At 36.4% G+C, this 19,130-nt stretch overlaps 1 protein-coding gene across 1 annotated transcript in view; it reads left to right on the plus strand.

Moving 5' to 3' along the window:
* LOC144457583 (fibrocystin-like) overlaps positions 1-15,072 on the plus strand; it is a 268,575-nt gene extending 253,503 nt beyond the window's left edge. The window contains exon 18 of the mRNA XM_078155330.1: positions 13,034-15,072. Coding sequence (XP_078011456.1) covers positions 13,034-13,482 — 449 coding nt within the window. The 3' untranslated portion in view covers positions 13,483-15,072. The remainder of the gene's footprint in view (positions 1-13,033) is intronic.
* Positions 15,073-19,130: the final 4,058 nt, after the last annotated feature.

Genomic DNA, 19,130 nt, shown 5'->3' on the forward strand with positions numbered 1-19,130 from the left:
AGTGTTATGTGTCTGAGTCTGGATTTGACCTCAGGTCCTCCTGAAACCAGGGCCGGTGCTCTATCCACTGCACCACCTAGCTGCCCCAGAAAAAACTTTTAATGAAGTTCAACACTCACTCTTATTAAAAACACTTGAAAGTATTGGTATAAATGTATTTTTCCTTAAATGGATAAAAAAAAACTTTTCTCTAAAACATCAGCAAGCATTACTTGTAATGGGGATAATCTAGAAACCTTCCCAGTAAGATCAGGTGTGAAACAAGGATACCCACTGTCACCAGTATTATTCAGTGTTGTATTGGAAATCCAAGCAATAACAATAAGAGAAGAAAACGAAATAGAAGGAAACAGAATAGGGAGTGAGGTAATAAAACTCATTTTTTTTGCAGACAATATGATGATATAATTGGAAAATCCCAAAGACTCAACTAAAAAGTTAGTTGAAACAATAATTTTAGCAAAATAGCAGTATAGAAAGTAAATACACATAAATCATTAGCATTCCTATATGGCACAAACAAAACTCTGCAAGAAGAGGTAGTAAAAAATACCCCTTTTAAAATAACTCTAGATAATATAAAATACCTCTTAGTACACCTGCCAAACAAATCCAGGAATTACAAAAGTATTTTTAAAACTTTTTATACAATAAAATCAGATTGAAATAATTGGAGAAATATTGTTTATGGGTTGGCAGAGCCAATACAATAAAAACGACAATTTCACCTAAACTGATTTATATATTCAGTGCCATCCCAATTTAATTACCAAAAAGTATTTTACTCGCTTAGAAAAAATAATAACAAAATGTCAAGAATATCAAAGGAAATAAAAAGTGTGAAATAAATTTAGCAGTGCCAGATTTTAAGCTACATTATAAATCAGCAATTATCAAAACTATCAGGTACTGGCTAAGAAATAGAATGGTAGATTAGTGGAATAGAGTAGACATAGAATTTACAGCAGCAAATAAACATAATAACTTTATATTTGACAATTGTAAAGACAAGATTTTGGGCTAAGAATTCATTATTTGGTAAAGATTGTTGGGAAAACTAGAGAGCAGCATGGCAGAAATTGGGCATAGACCAATTATCTTACACCATTTACCAAGATAAGGTCAAAATGGATACATTACCTACATATAAATAGAGATATCATGAGAAAATTAGAAGAACATGGGACACATTCAGACTTATGGATAAGCAAACAATTTATAAATAAACAAGAGATAGAAAACAAAGTAAGGTGTGAAGTGGATAAGTTTTTAGCTTTGTTTTTCTTTCTTTTTTTTCCCCATCTCTTAATTTTCAGGATTCCTCTTTTGGTATTTTTTTTATTTGTTGGTTTTCCATCATTTAATTGCAAATCCTTCCCCCCACTCTTCTCTTTTTTTTGGTTTATAAAAGTGTTTAAAGGCATAAATTTTCTTCTGAGGATTGATTTGGTTTGTGTGCCAAAATTTTTGGTATACCATTTCATTGTCATTTTCCTAAATGAAATTATCTATCTTTTTATGATTTGTTCTTTGATCCGTCAATTTTTGTAAAATATTTATTTATTTATTTTTAGTTTTCAACACCCACTTCCATAAGATTTTGAGTTTTAAATTTTCTCCCTTTCCCTCTCCCCCCAACCAAGACAGCATGGAATCTGATATAGGTTCTACTTATACATTCATACTAAACATATTTTCCTGTTAGTCATGGTATAAAGAATAGTTAGAACTAATGGAAGAAACCACAAGAATTAAACAATAAAACAATCCAACAAAGGAAAAGGAGAGCAAATAATATGCTCCCATTTGCATTCAGATTCCATAATTCTTTCTCTGGATGTGGATAGCATTTTCCATCATGAGTCTTTTGGAGTTGTCTTAGATTTTTGCATTGCTGTGAAGAGCCAAGTCTATCAAAGTCAGTCATTACACGGTGTGGCTGTTACTGTGTCCAATGTTCTCCTGGTTCTGCTCACTTCACTCAGCATCAGTCCATACAAGTATTTCTAGGTTTTTCTAAAGTCCACCTGCTAATCATTTCTCATAGCACAATAGTATTCCATTACATTCATATACCACAACTTGTTCAGCCATTCCCCAACTGATGGACATCCCCTCAATTTCCAATTCTTTGCCACCAAAAAGAGCTGCTATAAATATTTTTGTACATGTGGGTCTTTTTCCTATTTGTATGATCTCTTTGGAATACAGCCCTAGAAGGGGTATTGCTGGGTCAAAGTGTATACCCAATTTTATAGCCCTTTGGGCATAGTTCCAAATTGCTCTCCAGAATGGTTGGATCATTTCACAACTACACCAACAATACATTAGTGTTCCAATTTTCCAACATCTTCTCCAACATTTATTGCAGATGAATTATGTAGTTGTTTTTCTAGCTCTATAAAATAATTTTTGGTGGTTTGATTGTTATGATGCTGAATAAGTAAATTAATTTAGGTAGAATTGTCATTTTTATTATATTAGCTCAGCCTACCCATCAGCAACTGTTATTTTTCTAATTATTTAGATCTGACTTTATTTGTGTGAAAAGTGTTTTGTAATTGTGTTCATACAGTTCCTGGTTTTGTTTTGGCAGGTAGACTCCCAAATATTTTATAGTGTCTACGACAATTTTAAATGGAATTACTCTTTCTATCTCTTGTTGCTGGGCTTTGTTGTTAGTAATATATATAGAAATGCCAATGATTTGTGTGGGTTTATTTTATATCCTGCAACTTTGTTAAATTTGTTTATTATTTCAAGTAATTTTTTACTTGATTCTCTAGGATTCTCTAAATATAACGTCATATCATCTGTAAAGAGTGATAGCTTTGTTTCTTCTTTGCCTATTCTAATTCCTTCCATTTTTTTATTCTTCTCTAATTGCTACAGCTAACATTTCTAGAACAATGTTAAATAACAATGGTGATAACGGACATCCTTGTTTCAACCCTGATCTTATTGGAAGTGCTTCTAGCTTATCCCCCTTATATATAATGCTTGCTGATAGTTTTTGATAGATACTAATCTATCATTTTAAGGAAGACTCCATTTATTCCTATGCTCTCTAGTGTTTTTAATAGAAATGGGTATTGTATTTTGTCAAATGCTTTTTCTGCATCTATTGAGATAATTATATGATTTCTGTTAGTTCTGTTGTTGATATGGTCAATTAGTTAATAGTTTTCCTAGTATTGAACCAGCCCTGCATTCCTGGTATAAATCCTACCTGGTCATTGTGTATTATCCTTGAGATAAGTTGTTGTAATCTCTTTGCTAATATCTTATTTAAAATTTTTGCTTCCATATTCATTAGGGAAGTTGGTCTATAATTTTCTTTCTCTGTTTTGGCTTTTCCCAGTTTAGGTATCAAAACCATATTTGTATTGTGAAAGAATTTGGTGGGACTCCAAGTATTTTCCCAAATAGTTTATATAGTATTGGAATTAGTTGTTCTTTAAATGTTTGATAGAATTCACTTGTAAATCCATCTGGCCCTACTTTAGGATTAAGTTAGTCCCCAGTTCATTTTTAAACTTTTCAGAAGCCTTTTATTTGATAATTTTATTGCATTGTGATAGTAAATGGTGTTTTATACTTCTGCTTTTATGCATTTGTATAATTTTTATGTCCTAATACATGGTCAATTTTTGTAAAAGTGTCTTGCACAGCTGAGAAATATGAATATTCATTTCTATTCTCATTCAATAATTGCCATATGTCTATCATATTTAACTTTTCTAAAATTCTATTCAGGTCCTTATTTTCTTTCATGTTTATTTTTATTAGATTTATTTAGAGCTTAAAGGGGTGCTATAGGGTCCCCCAATTTTTTTTTAATGTGTTTAGATGTTATTCAATTCAGTGCCTATATGTTAACAATGGAAATTACTTAATGGCATATGGTAACTTTCAATAAAATGTTGTTTTCCTTTTTATATCTTTTAATGAAATAAATTTTTGCTATTGCCTTGTCTGAAATCTTAATTGTTACTCCTGGTTGTTTTTTATTTTGTTTTGTTTAAGTGAAGCATACCAGATTCTGCCACAACTCATTATTTTAATTCTGCGTGCATCTTTAAGTTTCAAGTATGTTTCATGTAAATATATATCTGTGTATTTGTATGTATTATCTGTATCTGTGTGGGTATATATATGTATGATTCCTCTGTCTTTTTCCATGTTATTTATAAATTTATTCCATTCATATTTACAATTATGACTATTTTCTTATACATTTTTTCTGTTTGTCTGCTCCCCATCACTCTTTATAGTTCTTACCCTTTCTTTTATTTCATATCTCTTTTCAAGATTCTCTTTCTAAGCTTAGGGCTTTTTCTAATGACTTATTTTCTCATTAATCTACTTTCTTTATCTCATCTTTTCTTTCTTCTTTTTCCTTCCTGTATCACTTGCATGTATTTCTACATCAAATTCTGTGTGTATATATGTATACTCCACCCTATTTGAATTGTTTAGATAAACATGAGGTTCAAGTAATGCCTACTCAAGCTAGTAACCTACAGGCAAGGACAAAAGACATAGCTGGAGGTTTGAATTGACACTTGAACACTTAGATGCTTTGATAAATGTGTTATCTCAATGATATGGGAATTTCTTTCCGAGATGCAATTCAGTCTATGTGACTCTCTTACCCAATCTATGACTCATTAATATGTCTAAGATAATATGTAATTTGTTGATCTTTTAAATTCCTTCACAACTTGGCTCTGATCTTTCCTGGACATTACTCCCCTCAAAAATTCTGCAATCTAGACAAACTGGCCTTCTTTTTTATTCCTCAACCCATCTTTCATCTTAGTGCCTTTACACTACTCAACCACTTGAGCATCTTTACCACATTTACCTCCATCTAATGGAGTTTCTCCCTTCATTGAAAATACAGCTCAGGTGCCATCTTCTGAATAAAGTCTTTCCTGGTCTTACAACTTATACATACCCTGTCCCAAAGCACCTTGTATTTAGCTATTTTGTATATGTTTGTATTTATTTATTTTGTATTTATTATATCTATCTGTATCTGTCTCTCTACTATCTATCTATCCTTGCTGTCTCCTCCATTAGGATGTAAACTGAGTGTCAGCAGAGACTGTTTCATTCTTTGTACTTTTATGTCCAGAACATAGCATAGTGCCTGGCCCATAGTAGGTTTTTAATGAATATCTACTGATTGATTGATTGATCATAAGCCAATCATGCCAACCTCTTCTCAGCCATTTTTGTTCACATCTTGCCAGAAATAAGCCACAGGGCTCTACTCAATGTACTATTGGTAGGGTCAATGAAAAATTCTACAGACTACTAAAAGTGTTTTGGGGACTTAAGTCCATCTATCCCTATCCATGAGAATAAGCTATGTTCCTGATAATTCTAAACAATGGTCAAACACCGCAATATTTCCGTGTGATAAAAAATTCCAACAACATCATACAGTTGGAGTGTCTATTGAAGAATAACATTATTTGATATGGCTTATGTTTTATAGAATAAGCCCCAGGTTTTATTTTAATTTTTCAAAGCAGGAAGTTAACAGCTTTTTAAGATTACCAAATACTTCCACTTTTCCTGGTGTCCATTATGGCAGTGGAATAATACTTAGAATCCCTGGGTTCTGAGGGTTTATCTTTACTAACTTTATGTTCTTGAGCAAATTTAATTACCTTTCAAAGTCTCATTTTCGTGATCTATAAAATAGAAGTAAAAATTCCTTCACTTCTTCCTCATAGGATTTCTTATCAGAAACATATGAGAGAATACACACACACACACACACACACACACACATATATATATATATATATATATATATGTGTGTGTATATATATATGTGTATACATGTACACATCTACACATGTTTTAACAGCAAAGTATTTCGATGTTTGCATACAGGTGTTTGCCAGACCTGTTATTTCATCAAGATATAGAATTCCTGGCGTGGGATTTACTCTATCAATGCAGACAAATACATTCTCTGCTATTTCCAATCTTGGGCAACTGCCTATGTCTTGGATAGGTTAAAGGACATATCTAGGGTTTCCCAGCCAGTATCTATCAGAGGCAGGAATTTGAATCCTCATCTTCCTAACTTCAAAGTTGAATCTCTTATTTACTGCCCCATGATAATATATTCTGAAAATATCAAGTGTTATTATAATGGTATAGAGTATTATATGGAAATAGGGAAGGAGAAGCATAATGTACCAAATCTGAAATTCTTGAAAATTCCATTTAATATATGCTTCACACCATTTCCTTAGATGTCCTTGCCTGTTTTACTGTTCTTGGAGCTATTTTTATTTTTATTTTTGTGACACATCCCTGGTGTAATTTGCTCTATCTGTGTGCAGGACAGATGCTTAGAATAGTCTCCTGGCCCCAGATTCCATAAAGAGAAATCTATCCAGTCACATTCCTTGGCTAACTGTTGGAGTGATGCTAATCTCTTAGATAATCTAATATGGCCATCTACATGAATCTTATCAATGCCACTTAAGTTAACTATGTTAAGCAGTCAACAATGCCTTGGTGTTTTATTAACCTACATTTTTTATGTTGTGGCTTATTAATAAATTATTAGAGAAGAAACAAGGGGAAGGCTTCCTGTATAAGCTTTTGAATTAAAGGGGGATGGGGACCAAAAAGGCCATTTTACCACAAGATAGAATTACAGATGGAAAAGATCTGTTATCTGAATCTTCCCCTGGGAAACAGCCGTTTTGTTTCCTGTTTTTTCTAAGCATCACCTAATCTTAACAGCATAGTTCCCAGACATGCAGTGAGGCCAGTGTCACTGGATGACAAAAGATGTAAGGAGTAAGAAGACTGGAAAGGTAGGAAGGGGCCAATTTATGAAATGCTTTAAAAGCCCAATGTAGAATTGTTATATTTGATCCTGGAGGTAATAGGGAGCCATTGGAGTTTATTGAGTAGGGATGTAAAATGATCAGATATGGCTTTGGGAAGATCAATTTAACAGCTGAGTGGAGAAGGGACTTGACTAGGGAGAGACTAGAGGCTCCCTAGGGAGACCAAACCACAGCCTATATCAGTAGGAAGGTCAAGAGATAATTAAGGCTGGCACCAGGGTGGTGGCAGTGTCAAATGAGAGAAAGGCACGAGAGACACTATGAAGGTAGATATGCAGGTCTTGGCAACACTTTGGGTACGGAGGAGGGGGTAAAAGGAAGTGAGTAGTTAATGACATCTGGGTTGTGCATCTGTGTGACGGGGAGAATAGTGGTATTACAATGGGACAATTAGGAAGAGGGAAGAGTTTTGAGGAGAAAGATAATTTGTCCAGTTTTAGATACGTTAAATTTAGAATAGAGAGCTGACAATTGAGTATCTGAGAGCGAATGAGAGCATCAAGAAAAATAGAATAGAGAGAAGAGAAGAAGGCCCAAAATGCAGCCTGGAAGGATAGCCACAGTTAACAGGCCTGGCCTGGATGAAGAACCATCAAGTTGAGGTCAGACAGGAAGGAGAAGAACCAAGAGAGAGTTGTTTCACTTACCCACATTAGCATAGAAAGGAAGACACTATCTGCTTCCAGAGAAAGAACTGATAAATAGAAATATGTATAGAATGATTTCACACATAGATATGCATACACACGTATTTGTGTCTAATGGTAGCCATCTGTAGGTCGGAGGGGAGGAGGGAAGAAAAAAGGAGAAAAAAGCAATTTACATGATAACTTTATTATATATTTAAAAGGAATAGGAAATGGTATATAATGGGGGGGGGAGACCTAGAGAGCATTAAGAAGAAGAGAATGGAGAGGGGGGAAAGGGGATAAAAAAGGAGCAGAAAATAAGCAGTTCAGTAAAATTAACCAACTCATCAACCAAGTCTGACATTTTATCCAATGCTCCATACTACACTCTACCCGGAGTGCTCTACTTCAGCAAAAAATGGAGAGGAATACATTCTTCTATCTCCTCTGAGAAGCCAATCTTATTTACCTGTGATTTCATTTGCTGTGATTTCATCTGGTGGGAAAACTCACTCTTGCGGGGTTTTTTTTGTTTTTTTTTTTAGGCAATTGGGGTTAAGTGACTTGCCCAGGGTCACACAACTAGTAAGTGTCAAATGTTTGATCTGAGGCCAGATTTGAGTTCAGGTCCTCCTGACTTCAGGGCTGATGCTCTATCCATTGCACCACCTAGCTGCCCACAAAGAGAGACTCTTTTTTTTTTTTGGCAAGGCAATTGGGGTTAAGTGACTTGCCCAGGGTCATACAGCTAGTAAGTGTCAAGTGTTTGGTTTGAGGCCGGATTTGAACTCAGGTCCTCCTGACTTCAGGACCGGTTCTCTATCCACTGAGCCACCTAGCTGCCCGAAAACTCACTCTTCTAATGTAGACAGGCACCAACTTTAGATTTTAAACTCTTACACAGCTGTCTGAGATACTTTTAGGTTGTGTGGCCTACATAAGCAGTATATATATCTGAAGCCGAACTTCACCCCAGGTTTTCCTGACTCTGAGCCTGACTCTCAAGATATCCACTATGCCATTCTGCTTATGACACTCACTTGCACTGCAGTTCATTCAACCAATGTATTGGTCACTTGCTAGATGTATAACATGGTAAAATAATGATAATTGCTTACACTTACATGATTTTTTTATGGTTACCAAATGCTGTTACATATATTATCTCATTAAATCTTCACCAAGTTACTATGACATAGGCAGGACAGGCATTATGATCACAATTTTACTGAAAAAGAAACTGAGGTTCAAAGCAGGGAACTGACTTGCCTAGTCAATAATGTGCCTAAGCCAGCTCTAAAAGGTTTGAAAGCTTGTTAAATTTTCAGCTTAACTCCTCAAAAATTAGCAAAAGCTGCAAATCAGAGCATGATTTATTTTAATTGCCTAGATTTAAGAAAAGGATGGAGAAAATGTTCATGCAGATTAAACTTAAAAGCAGGGTAGATAAGTGGCTCAATTGATAAGCTGCTGAGTCTGGAGTCCAGAAGACTCATCTTCTTGAGTTCAAATCCGGCTTCAGACACTTACTAGCTGTGTGACCCTGGGCAAGTCACTATTTGCCTAAGTTTCCTCATCTGTAAAGATGATCTAGAGAAGGAAAGGCAAGCTGCTTTAGTATCTTTGTCAAGAAAATCCCAAAAAGGATCACAAAGAGTATGACAAGACTGAAAAATTGACTGAACAATCAGCAACAAACTTAAAAGAGTCCTATATACATTTTACTGCACTTGGGTTTTGTTAAACATTGACCAGCACTGCTGTGCCCAAACAAATAGAAAAATATCAAATATTAAAACATTGAATATCAAAATAATCTCAAACAAATATTGTACATAGCAAAGATAGAATTAGAAGCAATTTTCTTAGACTCCTATGCTTGTAACCCAGGGTCAAGAGTGGGGACATGTATCAGGACTCTCTTTTATTTGACAAATGAAAACCTGGAATGAAGGGAGATTATCCTCTATATCCACTGATCATTTAATATATTAGTCCTCACCTAGTTCTCTCTTTTGAACTCTAGGTTCAGAATATAGTAACATATATAATATTAGTAGGCAAAAAGAGGTACCTGAATCATCTTAGCTGCCCCTTCCAAGAAGACTGAAGTTCACTATAATTTTGCAGGTAAAATATGCGTGATATCTTTACATGCTCTCATTGGTTTAAAAAAAAAACAGATGACTACAATCAAAACCAGATTTAAGGACACATGTACAATGTATTTATTTGTACCTGAAAAGTGAGAAGGCACAGGAAATAGAAGTGACCTTACAGGTCATCTGAGGTCCTCAGTTCATAGATGGGGAAACTAAGGTCCAGAGAAGTGAAATGATTCCTAAAGATTCAACCCCGCATGGTTTGATCCAAAATCAAGAGGTCCTTCTACTGTACTTGGCTTTGCCTGGATATGGGAAACCGACAAGCTATACTGGGTGGTCATGGAAGAGTATACAATGTGAGCTCCTGCTTTCCTGGGGAGAGCAGAAATAGATCACCCACATCTTTTCCCCTCAGGGAGCCCCAACCCCCTTTATCATTACATCTCTAAGACTTGGCCGGGTTACATCACACCATTCCCATAGCTGGGATTTGTTTTGTTGTTGTGGGATTTAAAAAAAAAGTAAGGATTATATAAGACACAGGAAGAGGTAAGTTGGAATCCCATCTTCTTATTTTAATGAGCATGTAACCCCAAGGCAGTGGTGAGGTGGGGTGGGAGGGAGAAGGAGGGAGAAACATGCAACTGATTTCTATGTTTTGATACTCGCTATCCTCCTTTCCCCAAAACCCAAGTGTTCAGCTGTGTGCCTTAGGACACATATCTGCTATAAATTCATTTTTTATCTAATTTGTCTGAGATCTAAGCTTCCTGTGGAAGTCTGAGATCAAAGGATCTGATTCCTTCTGATGTTGGCTCTGACATATAATGTGTGCTGACTTAGTTCTGTCTATAAACTCGCAGTGGGAGGCTGCCATTCTCCCTTGGCACCTTTACATAGTGAACTTTCATTTCAGCTAGGGAGTCTGTCAGGTATGTTGCTGATTGGAGCTGCCATGTAAATAATTCATGGGGAGATTTTTTTAAAAAATGTATTTTTGGTCTGCAAAGGAAATCCAATCCTGTATTGGTCTTTTATGAATAGCTTCTGACTTGAAGAAGAAAAGAAAGGAGGAAAAAAAAGATTTCCAATGCTTTCTCTCTAAACAGGGAGAACAATGCCTTCAGTGGTTAGAATGTGGATGGTTTATGGTGTGAGTGTTCTTACACAGAATAAGTTGGTTTTATTGAGAGGAAAATCAAAGTGCTGGTCATTTTTTATGGTTTGTTTCTACTTTTTTTTTCTTTTGTCCTTTGACCATTAGATGGTCCTGATTTGTTAGCAGCTTTGGAGCTGGTGCCAGGCAGACATCCCAGGTGGTACATGAGCACCTGGAATGGCCAGTTTTCATTTTACATCTGAGCTCTTCACGGGCAAACCACCTGGGCATAGCTAGAGCAAAGATCAATTCCAGGGCTACTCCTTGTAGGAGGCACTTTTGTATCCAAGGCAACTCTGACTACTAACTGTATTCAGGAGAATAGCATTTAACTATTAGCAGAAAAAAAAATTGTCCCTAACCAGGGCACTTGAAACTCACATATCAAGGAAAAACAGTTGGATATCTCAAATCCAGAGAAGCTTTGTTCTAAGGGTACTGTTGTACTGTTAACCAGATACTTCACAAATGAAGCCTAGGGTCATATTAAGACATGGGGTAATCTCAGCAATTTAGAAGTTTTTGGATTTGAAATGATGACCCTCCAACCCCATATCTCTCCTCCCACTACAGGCTCAGTAGACTGTGATATGGACTGAACACTTGGGACATTGTCCCTATGGTTGTGAGCAACCCAGCCCTTCTCTATATAAAATGGAGCTTAAATATTCAACATGTAATAGGCTTTATTAACCTACATATATATGTATATATGTGTGTGTGTGTATATCTATGTATCTATCTATCTATCTATCTATCTATCTATCTATCTATCTATCTATCTATACACACACACATACACGTCAAATGAGCAATTGGCCCAACGATATTATAACTGACTTTTGTCAATTTACTGTGTAATTTGATTTCAATGAAGTGCTTAAGAAACTCTGTTGGTCAGGGCAACCTTTTGTAGGATACACCTGTATTTAAAAGAAATGCAGGTAAAGGGGTTAATAAATTTGGATGGGAGGTAAAGTAAAAGGCAATCATAAAAGTGCTATATGTCAGAAAATTATGGCCTATATATAAGTTGTCTATATTGTCTAAGTGTAAAATGGAGCTTGTGTTCAATCTATAATAGGCTTCAAAAACTGTTGTAAATATCACAAATGGCCAAATGATATTGTAAGCAAGTTTTATAATTTACTGTGGGATTTGGTTTTAATGAAATACTTAAGAAGCTATGTTGGTCAGGGCAAACTTTTGTAGAATTTGCCTGTATTTACAATAAGTGCAAGGAAAGGGGATGATGAATTTAGAAGTGAGGTAAAGTAAAAAGCAATCATGGGAGCTGCATGTATCAGAAAATCATTGTCTTTTTATGGAGTGAGGCAAGATGTTACAGCACAAGACTGCTGGATTTAGCTAGGTGGTGCAGTGGATAGAGTACCCTGGGCCTGGAGTCAGGAAGACCTGAGTTCAAATCTGACCTCAGACACTTACTAGCTTTGTGATCCCAGGCAAGTCATCTAAGCCTGTTTGCCTCAGTGTCCTCATCTGTAAAATGGCAAACCATTCCAGTATCTTCCAAGAAAACCCCAAATGGGCTCAGCAAAGAGTTGGACATGACTGAAAAACTGACTGAACAATAACAACAGTAACAACCTGAGTTCAAATCTTGCCTGTTGATTTATTAGCTTTGTGACCTTAAGCAAGTCACTCAACTCCTTTGACCTTGTTTCTTCAACTCTAAAATGAGGAGGTTGGACTATTTGACTTCTATGTTCCCTTCTATTTCAAAATTTGTGATTTTGTGAGTAAGGGGATGCTGAATGTAAGAGGTAAGATCTATGGATGCAAATGAAACGTGAGAGAGGAGAAAGCCTTATGTGCTGGAATTCCATTATGACTATAAAAAAAGTAGAGATGGGTGAAGGAATAAATAACTGAAAGTAGCCAAAGTTCCTTAAAGTAGGACATAGATAGACAAGGAGAAAATGAACATATACAAATATAAACTTTTTTTTAGCACCTGAAGGATTAGGAAAATTCCCATAGAAAGCATCACTTGAGCTTAATCTTGAAAGAAACTAGGTATTAGGAGAGGCAGAAGCAAGGGAAGAATGCATTTCATGTGAAGGAGAGGTGGTGAAAAGGCATGGAAATAGGAAACAGTGTTGTTTATAAGGAACAGTAAGAAGTGATTTGATTAGACCACAGAGTGCGGGAAGGGGAGTGTTACATATTAAGGTTGGAAAGGTAAATTGGGGCTATAAATAAAGCCATTTCTTCCTTTATTTCCTTTCACAGATAGGGGACAGAAGGCCATGCCAGGCAAGCTGAACCAGCTGCCCCATCGACAGTCCCTGAATGGATTATCAAGAAGAACAGTCCGGACTGTGCGTAGGGAAGCGGTGCAGGGAGAAGACATTGCCCCAGTGGATGGCATTGCTCACCTTCCATCCCACGACCACATCCTCACTATTGGTGCTCCTGCTCAGCAAGTAGCTATCCGGAAAGTCAACAATTGGAAGGATTCTCAAGCACAGTTACTTGGGTATCAACTAGCAGAACAAGATCAATTACTGGTGCTATATCCTAGCTTCGATCAAGAGGGGCAAAGGCTACAGGAGCAGAGACATGCTAGCAAAAAAAATGGTGACTTGGGCCTCTACTGGGAGAGGAAATCTTCCCAAGCAGACTCAGAGGCCTTCCACCCACATTCACTGCAGCAGGCACCTCTTCAGGGACAATTGTGATCAGATAGAAGCCTGACCATTTGAGTATTAAAATGAAAATGTTGGCAAATTCTCCAGATGTAGAGCAGGGACAGAGGAAATCTGACATATGAGAGGAGCCTGAAAGGGAGAAATAAGGCTCCTGAATTATTTTGTGTGTGTATCTACATGTGTACTTTAAAATGGAGAGCAAGGAATGCCTTAAATAGTTTTATAGCTTCTCCCCTATTCCACCGTGGCCCAGCCCATACCCAACACAATTCTGGGTATATAATGGGTACAATAAATATTTACTCAGTCAATTGATAGACAGATAACATATGATCCTAGCAAGGAAGAATGAACATTTCATCCAACAAGTCAGGAAACATTTATTAAATGCGTACTATGTGTCATAAAATTGGAGTAACATTGATTATCAGGAGGTATTTCTGTGAAGGCTCTTTGGGTGCCTTCAAAGAAGGCACAAAAAAGAAAAGATCAAAAAAAGAAGAGATATGAAAGGGTCTGCTGTTGTTACAGATGCAAGCACATAGTGAAACATAATTGTAAGAGTATTTGAAGGACAGGAGAAGACTCCTATCTATGATCTGCCAGAGCTAACTTTTCCAGCCCTAAGGCAGCTTCCTGTTTTGTTATAAGCTGATTTTATCTCATGCTTAGGATTATCATGAGTCCAAAGTAGTGCAAACATATTAGGTTTGCACCTCATGAAAATTTGCATGTGACAGTTGATATTTTCATGAGTTTCCCTAAGATTTTGGGAAAGAGAATAGAAGCAGAGATAGCAAGAGGTGGGGAGATGATCATCCCTGGACTAAATGTGTTTGTTTGATCAACACCATCAATAACAGGTCAAATTCACAACTGGAAGAGAGAGGCATGAAGAACATCAGGAAACTTTAGAAAAGATCAGGAGGCAGAGTTATCTATTGGTTGGCTTCTCAATTGGAGTCTTCTTGTGTGAAATAGATGCAGGATGAAATAGAGCAGACAACATAAATTCATGCATTCTTTATAGAAATAGATTTTATGGACATCTTTTTTTTTATACCACCTATATTTCCTTTTGTATCCCTTCTCTTTCCCACTGAGCCATCCTTTGTAAAAATATTATTTTTAAAAGAAAAAAAGAATAGGAAAAAATCAGTAAATTCAATCAATGCATCAAAAAAAAAATCTGATGTCATAATTGGTTGTTCCACACCTGTGAATACACCCTATCCACCTCTGCAAAAAAAAATTGAGGGAGTGAGAGGATGTCTTTTCATACCTTTCCTCCAGAACCAAGCTTGTTCTTTATAATTTTGCAATATTCATCTTTGTGTGTGTGTGTGTGTGTGTGTGTGTGTGTGTGTGTGTGTGTGTGTGGTTGTTCGTGGCACTGACCTTGTTGTAGTCACTGTGCAAATTGTTTTTTGGCTCTGCTTATTTTGCTCTGCAGCAGTTCATCTAAGTTATTCTATGCTTTTCTATATTCATCATGTTTGTTATTTCTTCAAGCAAAGCAAATATTCCATTATATTCATATATGGGAATTTATGTAGGCATTCCCCAACCAATGATCATGTACTTTGTTTCCAGATCTTTACTGGCATAAAAAAACACTGCTATAAACATTTTTGGTATACATGGAGTTTTTCTTTTTATCAATGACCTCCTTGGTGTGTATGCCTAGCAATAGAATCTCCAGGTCAAAGGGTATGGACATTTTAGCCACTTTTTTGAATGTATGTATCCTTAACAGTACCAGAGCACATAGAATTTTAGGAGCACCTGGAGATAAAGGCCAATGGAGATAAGCAGATACACTGCAGAGAATCTTGGGAGATGGTGTTGCTTGGGCCATTTCTTGACATGGTGCAGGCTTGCTTTGGAGCTGCCTGGCAAAATTACTACTCTTCTGGTATTACACACAGAGCTGCTACATTATAAGACAGGGAAGATACATGTGGAAGGAAAGAATCTCCCCCCACTATGGAAACCCATTGTGAAGTGCCATTGAATGTGAAGAAATATCAATAAACCCAGAGACTGATCCCCTACAGTAAATACATCAGTTGATTAATTAATGAAGAAAGGTAGAAAGGAAGGAAGGAATCAAGGAAGGAAGTTGGGGAGGATAATATTGTAGGAGTTAAGAATATCCATACTAAGGATCAGAATGTCCATTTTCTTATGTCTAATACTAAACCAAGGAATTTACCATGTCCTAAGGATCAATATAAAGCAATTCCTGGAAACGTGGACATCAGACTAAAATGGTCCACTCTGCATTTGGAACAATTTTTTGGTTCAGCTCTCAAAATTTTTCCCTGTCAAAGGTCTTTGTTCTTATCTGGAGTCTATCTGAGGGCTTATGTCTTTATTACCTTCTAACTTCCAGAATAACTGAGGGCCCCCCATAGGTTCCTAGGTTCATAGGAAATACAGGTGGAAGAGTTCTTAGATATCATTTAACTTAGTGTCCCCATTTTACAAATGAGGGAACTGACCTTAGAAAAGGTTGCCCAAGGATCAAGTAGAAGAGATAAGACTTGAGCCCCGGTCCTTTGATTTCAGATCTAATGCTCATTCTACTACCTCAAATTGCGTCGCCGTAACTAATCCACCCAACCTCTATGATGTTTGGGGTACCTCATGTCAGAATTGTGTCCCTGGAGGAACTATGGATTCTCCATAACCCATCTATTTTGAGCTCAAATTTGCAGTATGTGTCCTAGATTAGAGTATTGAGTCGAGTGGACCACAGGATGGCTAGAATTCTCTGGTCTTTATTGTAGAACACTTCAGTGTTTATGGTAACTAACTTTTTGTTATTACCTCTCCAGTCTCAACCCATATTTCATAGAAGTATAAAATTTTAGGTTTGGAAGAGACCTTAATGTTCATTTAGTCTAATCCATATTCTAGAGGAATTTATTATAACCCCAGAAATTATGAGAATATAATAAATGCTGGAAACTAGAATAAGTACTTTAGGTGCATATCTACTTTGGGACAAGTGGATGAATAACAGAAAAGCCCATGAACACACATAATATATGAAGTTTCATTAGAAACTCATATTTTACCAAAGAAAAGAATAACTGTGATTTTTTTTTAAGTGTGGCAGTTTAAAAGAAAACTTTCCTATTTCCAATGTTAATTCCCCATGAGGATGACGGAGATCATATAATAACAAGATGGGTACTTGGGAAGGGTGGCCTTTGCCTGATTGGTCTATTAACTCCCTAGAATGGTGGTTCAAAAAAGGAATTTTTTTTAATGCAAACTCCTTAATGAGCTAGTAAGAGAAACTAGGACAGATTAGGTGATGTCCTTAACCTTTTATTATTGATACTTGGGAAGATAACTAGGCCTTCGATAACCTGATGCCTATATAAGTGAGGGAGTACTGTACTAAATGGAACATGGTTTTGATGCAGAATGGGAATGCCTATGTTCTTATAGAAGGAATACTGTAAAATATTGACATGCAATGACTGTTCCCAACACTCTACCACTTAACTAGGTTTACTCAGTTAAGTGACTGTCACATCTGAACAATCTAAATGCAAAAATATGTAATTACTATATGTTAAAATATATGCAAACAGCATGCAAAAGTGGTATCTGAATACTGAATGTAAATCACATGCAAATATTATACAGCTTTGCATCTATAAAATTATGCATATCAATAACAGTTAAGCATTTTAATTAATTCTTTCATTTAAAATTCATGCATTTATTCCATATTTTGATTACAGAATATATAATGTCTCCCGTGTCTGTTACAAGAACTATAAGTAGAAGGAATTGAACTATAGTGAGTGGTAGTATCTTGATCTCTGCTTATACATAGAGCTATGTCCACTTAAAGATGTAGTTAGGCAGAAATCCTGTTTCCAGAAAGCGATTTTAAAAAAACACAAACAAACAAACAAACAAACGAATATAGGAAGATGGCTTTGGGAAGTTAAATGATGAACCAGTAATAATAAGCAATTTGGGGGATGTGGGTAGAAGCAAGAAACTACATTATGTTTTTTTGGGGGGAGGAACCTAGAATGGTTTGCTAAAAGAGGCTGAGGAATTCCATTTCCAGGAGATATTCAAGTAGATAGTTATTGGGTACTATGAAGACATGTACCTATTCTCCCAGGATGATTCCTCACTTCTTTCAATCAATCAATAAGCATTTATTTAGCACCTGCTATGTGCCAGGCATTCTGGTAGTTCCTCTGGTGATACAGATACAATTAACAAAATAATCCCTGAGCATAGAGAGTTTACAGTCTCACAGGGGAGACAAGGACATGCATAAGCATATCCAGAATAATTGTAAATAGATATAAATTAAGTATAACATAATTTCAGAAGAATGGCACTAGTAGTCAAGGGTCTCAGGAAAGGCTTCATATAGAAGGTGGTGCTTGAACTGCATCTTGAAGAAAGAGGGATATTCTAGGAAATTAAAGTGAAGATGAAGTTCATTTGAAACATGGCAGATGACCAGTGCAAGGCCCATACACAAATCCCTTGATGCCCCTTAACAGATTGTTTTTTTACTGCTACCACCCTTCCATCTACAGTTGAATTTAGGTTGTAGAATTGTTTTAATCCCTTATGTTCTCCTCATGCCTTCCATGAAAAAATAGCCCTTGGTATTTATTTTATTTTCTTACTCTTTCAGTATATTCTAAGGAATTAAAGGAAATATGGAACTTTGGAGCTCTGATCAATCTACCATCTCATCAACTTGGGAACTCCCTCCACTGGTATAAAGTACAACCTGCCCACCATTCTCTCATCCTCTTCTGTGATAATACTATTTATATTCATTATTTCTAATAGTAAAATCATAATTTTACAACTGGAAGGAACCTGAGAGGCCATCTGGCTCAACCTTCTACATTTTACTGATGAAGAAGTGGAAACCCAAGGTCACCATTAATGTCAGAGGTGATATCTGAACCCAAGTCATCTGACTCTGGAGCAATGCTTTTCTCATTCATGTCCTTCCATAAATCCTTCATCAAGGATCCACCTAATGGGTTGGAAGCTTTCCTCCAGTTCCTTTGGCATTTCATGGATTACAATGCAACATTCAGATTGCCCAACTGTTATCGTTCTCATTGCTTGGACAGTCCCCTTCCTTTTCCGATCATTTGCTTTCTTGATCTTGACGCCTTTTATACCACTTATTTGAGCATTAGTCATTGGTAATATGTAGCAGCCACTGGGTGTCTTTCTGTTACTCTTTTGGGTGACTAGCGCTTTTGATTTTCTGGAGATTATCATGTTCCATGATTTGAAGCTACACAGGGCCCTAACATAGTTTCAAGCTTTAAGAGCTTTAATGAGCTATTAAAGAAAACCAGGGTGACTTAAGCAATAACCTTAGCCTTTTATTACTGATACCTTGGGAGACAGCCAGGTCTCCCAATAACTCATCCTCCCAAGAGAGAAAATACTGTAACTTTAATAACTTAAAACCACACTCAAACTTTTGGGACATCTTGTATAGCAACACTAGGAGAGCCATGGGAGTAAAGATGTCAGCTTTTGCAGTGAGAAACGGATAAACTTAATTGAAGTTTCTCAAATGCGATCCAGGCCAATTTCCTTATCCTGTTCAATTCTGGGCCCAGTTCTTGTCCATCTGCAATAGCCATCCAAGAGGT

The sequence above is a fragment of the Phascolarctos cinereus genome, unplaced genomic scaffold (assembly GCF_003287225.1).
Source record: "Phascolarctos cinereus isolate Bilbo 61053 unplaced genomic scaffold, phaCin_HiC Scaffold_5;HRSCAF=322, whole genome shotgun sequence".
Classification (NCBI taxonomy): Eukaryota; Metazoa; Chordata; class Mammalia; order Diprotodontia; family Phascolarctidae; genus Phascolarctos; species Phascolarctos cinereus.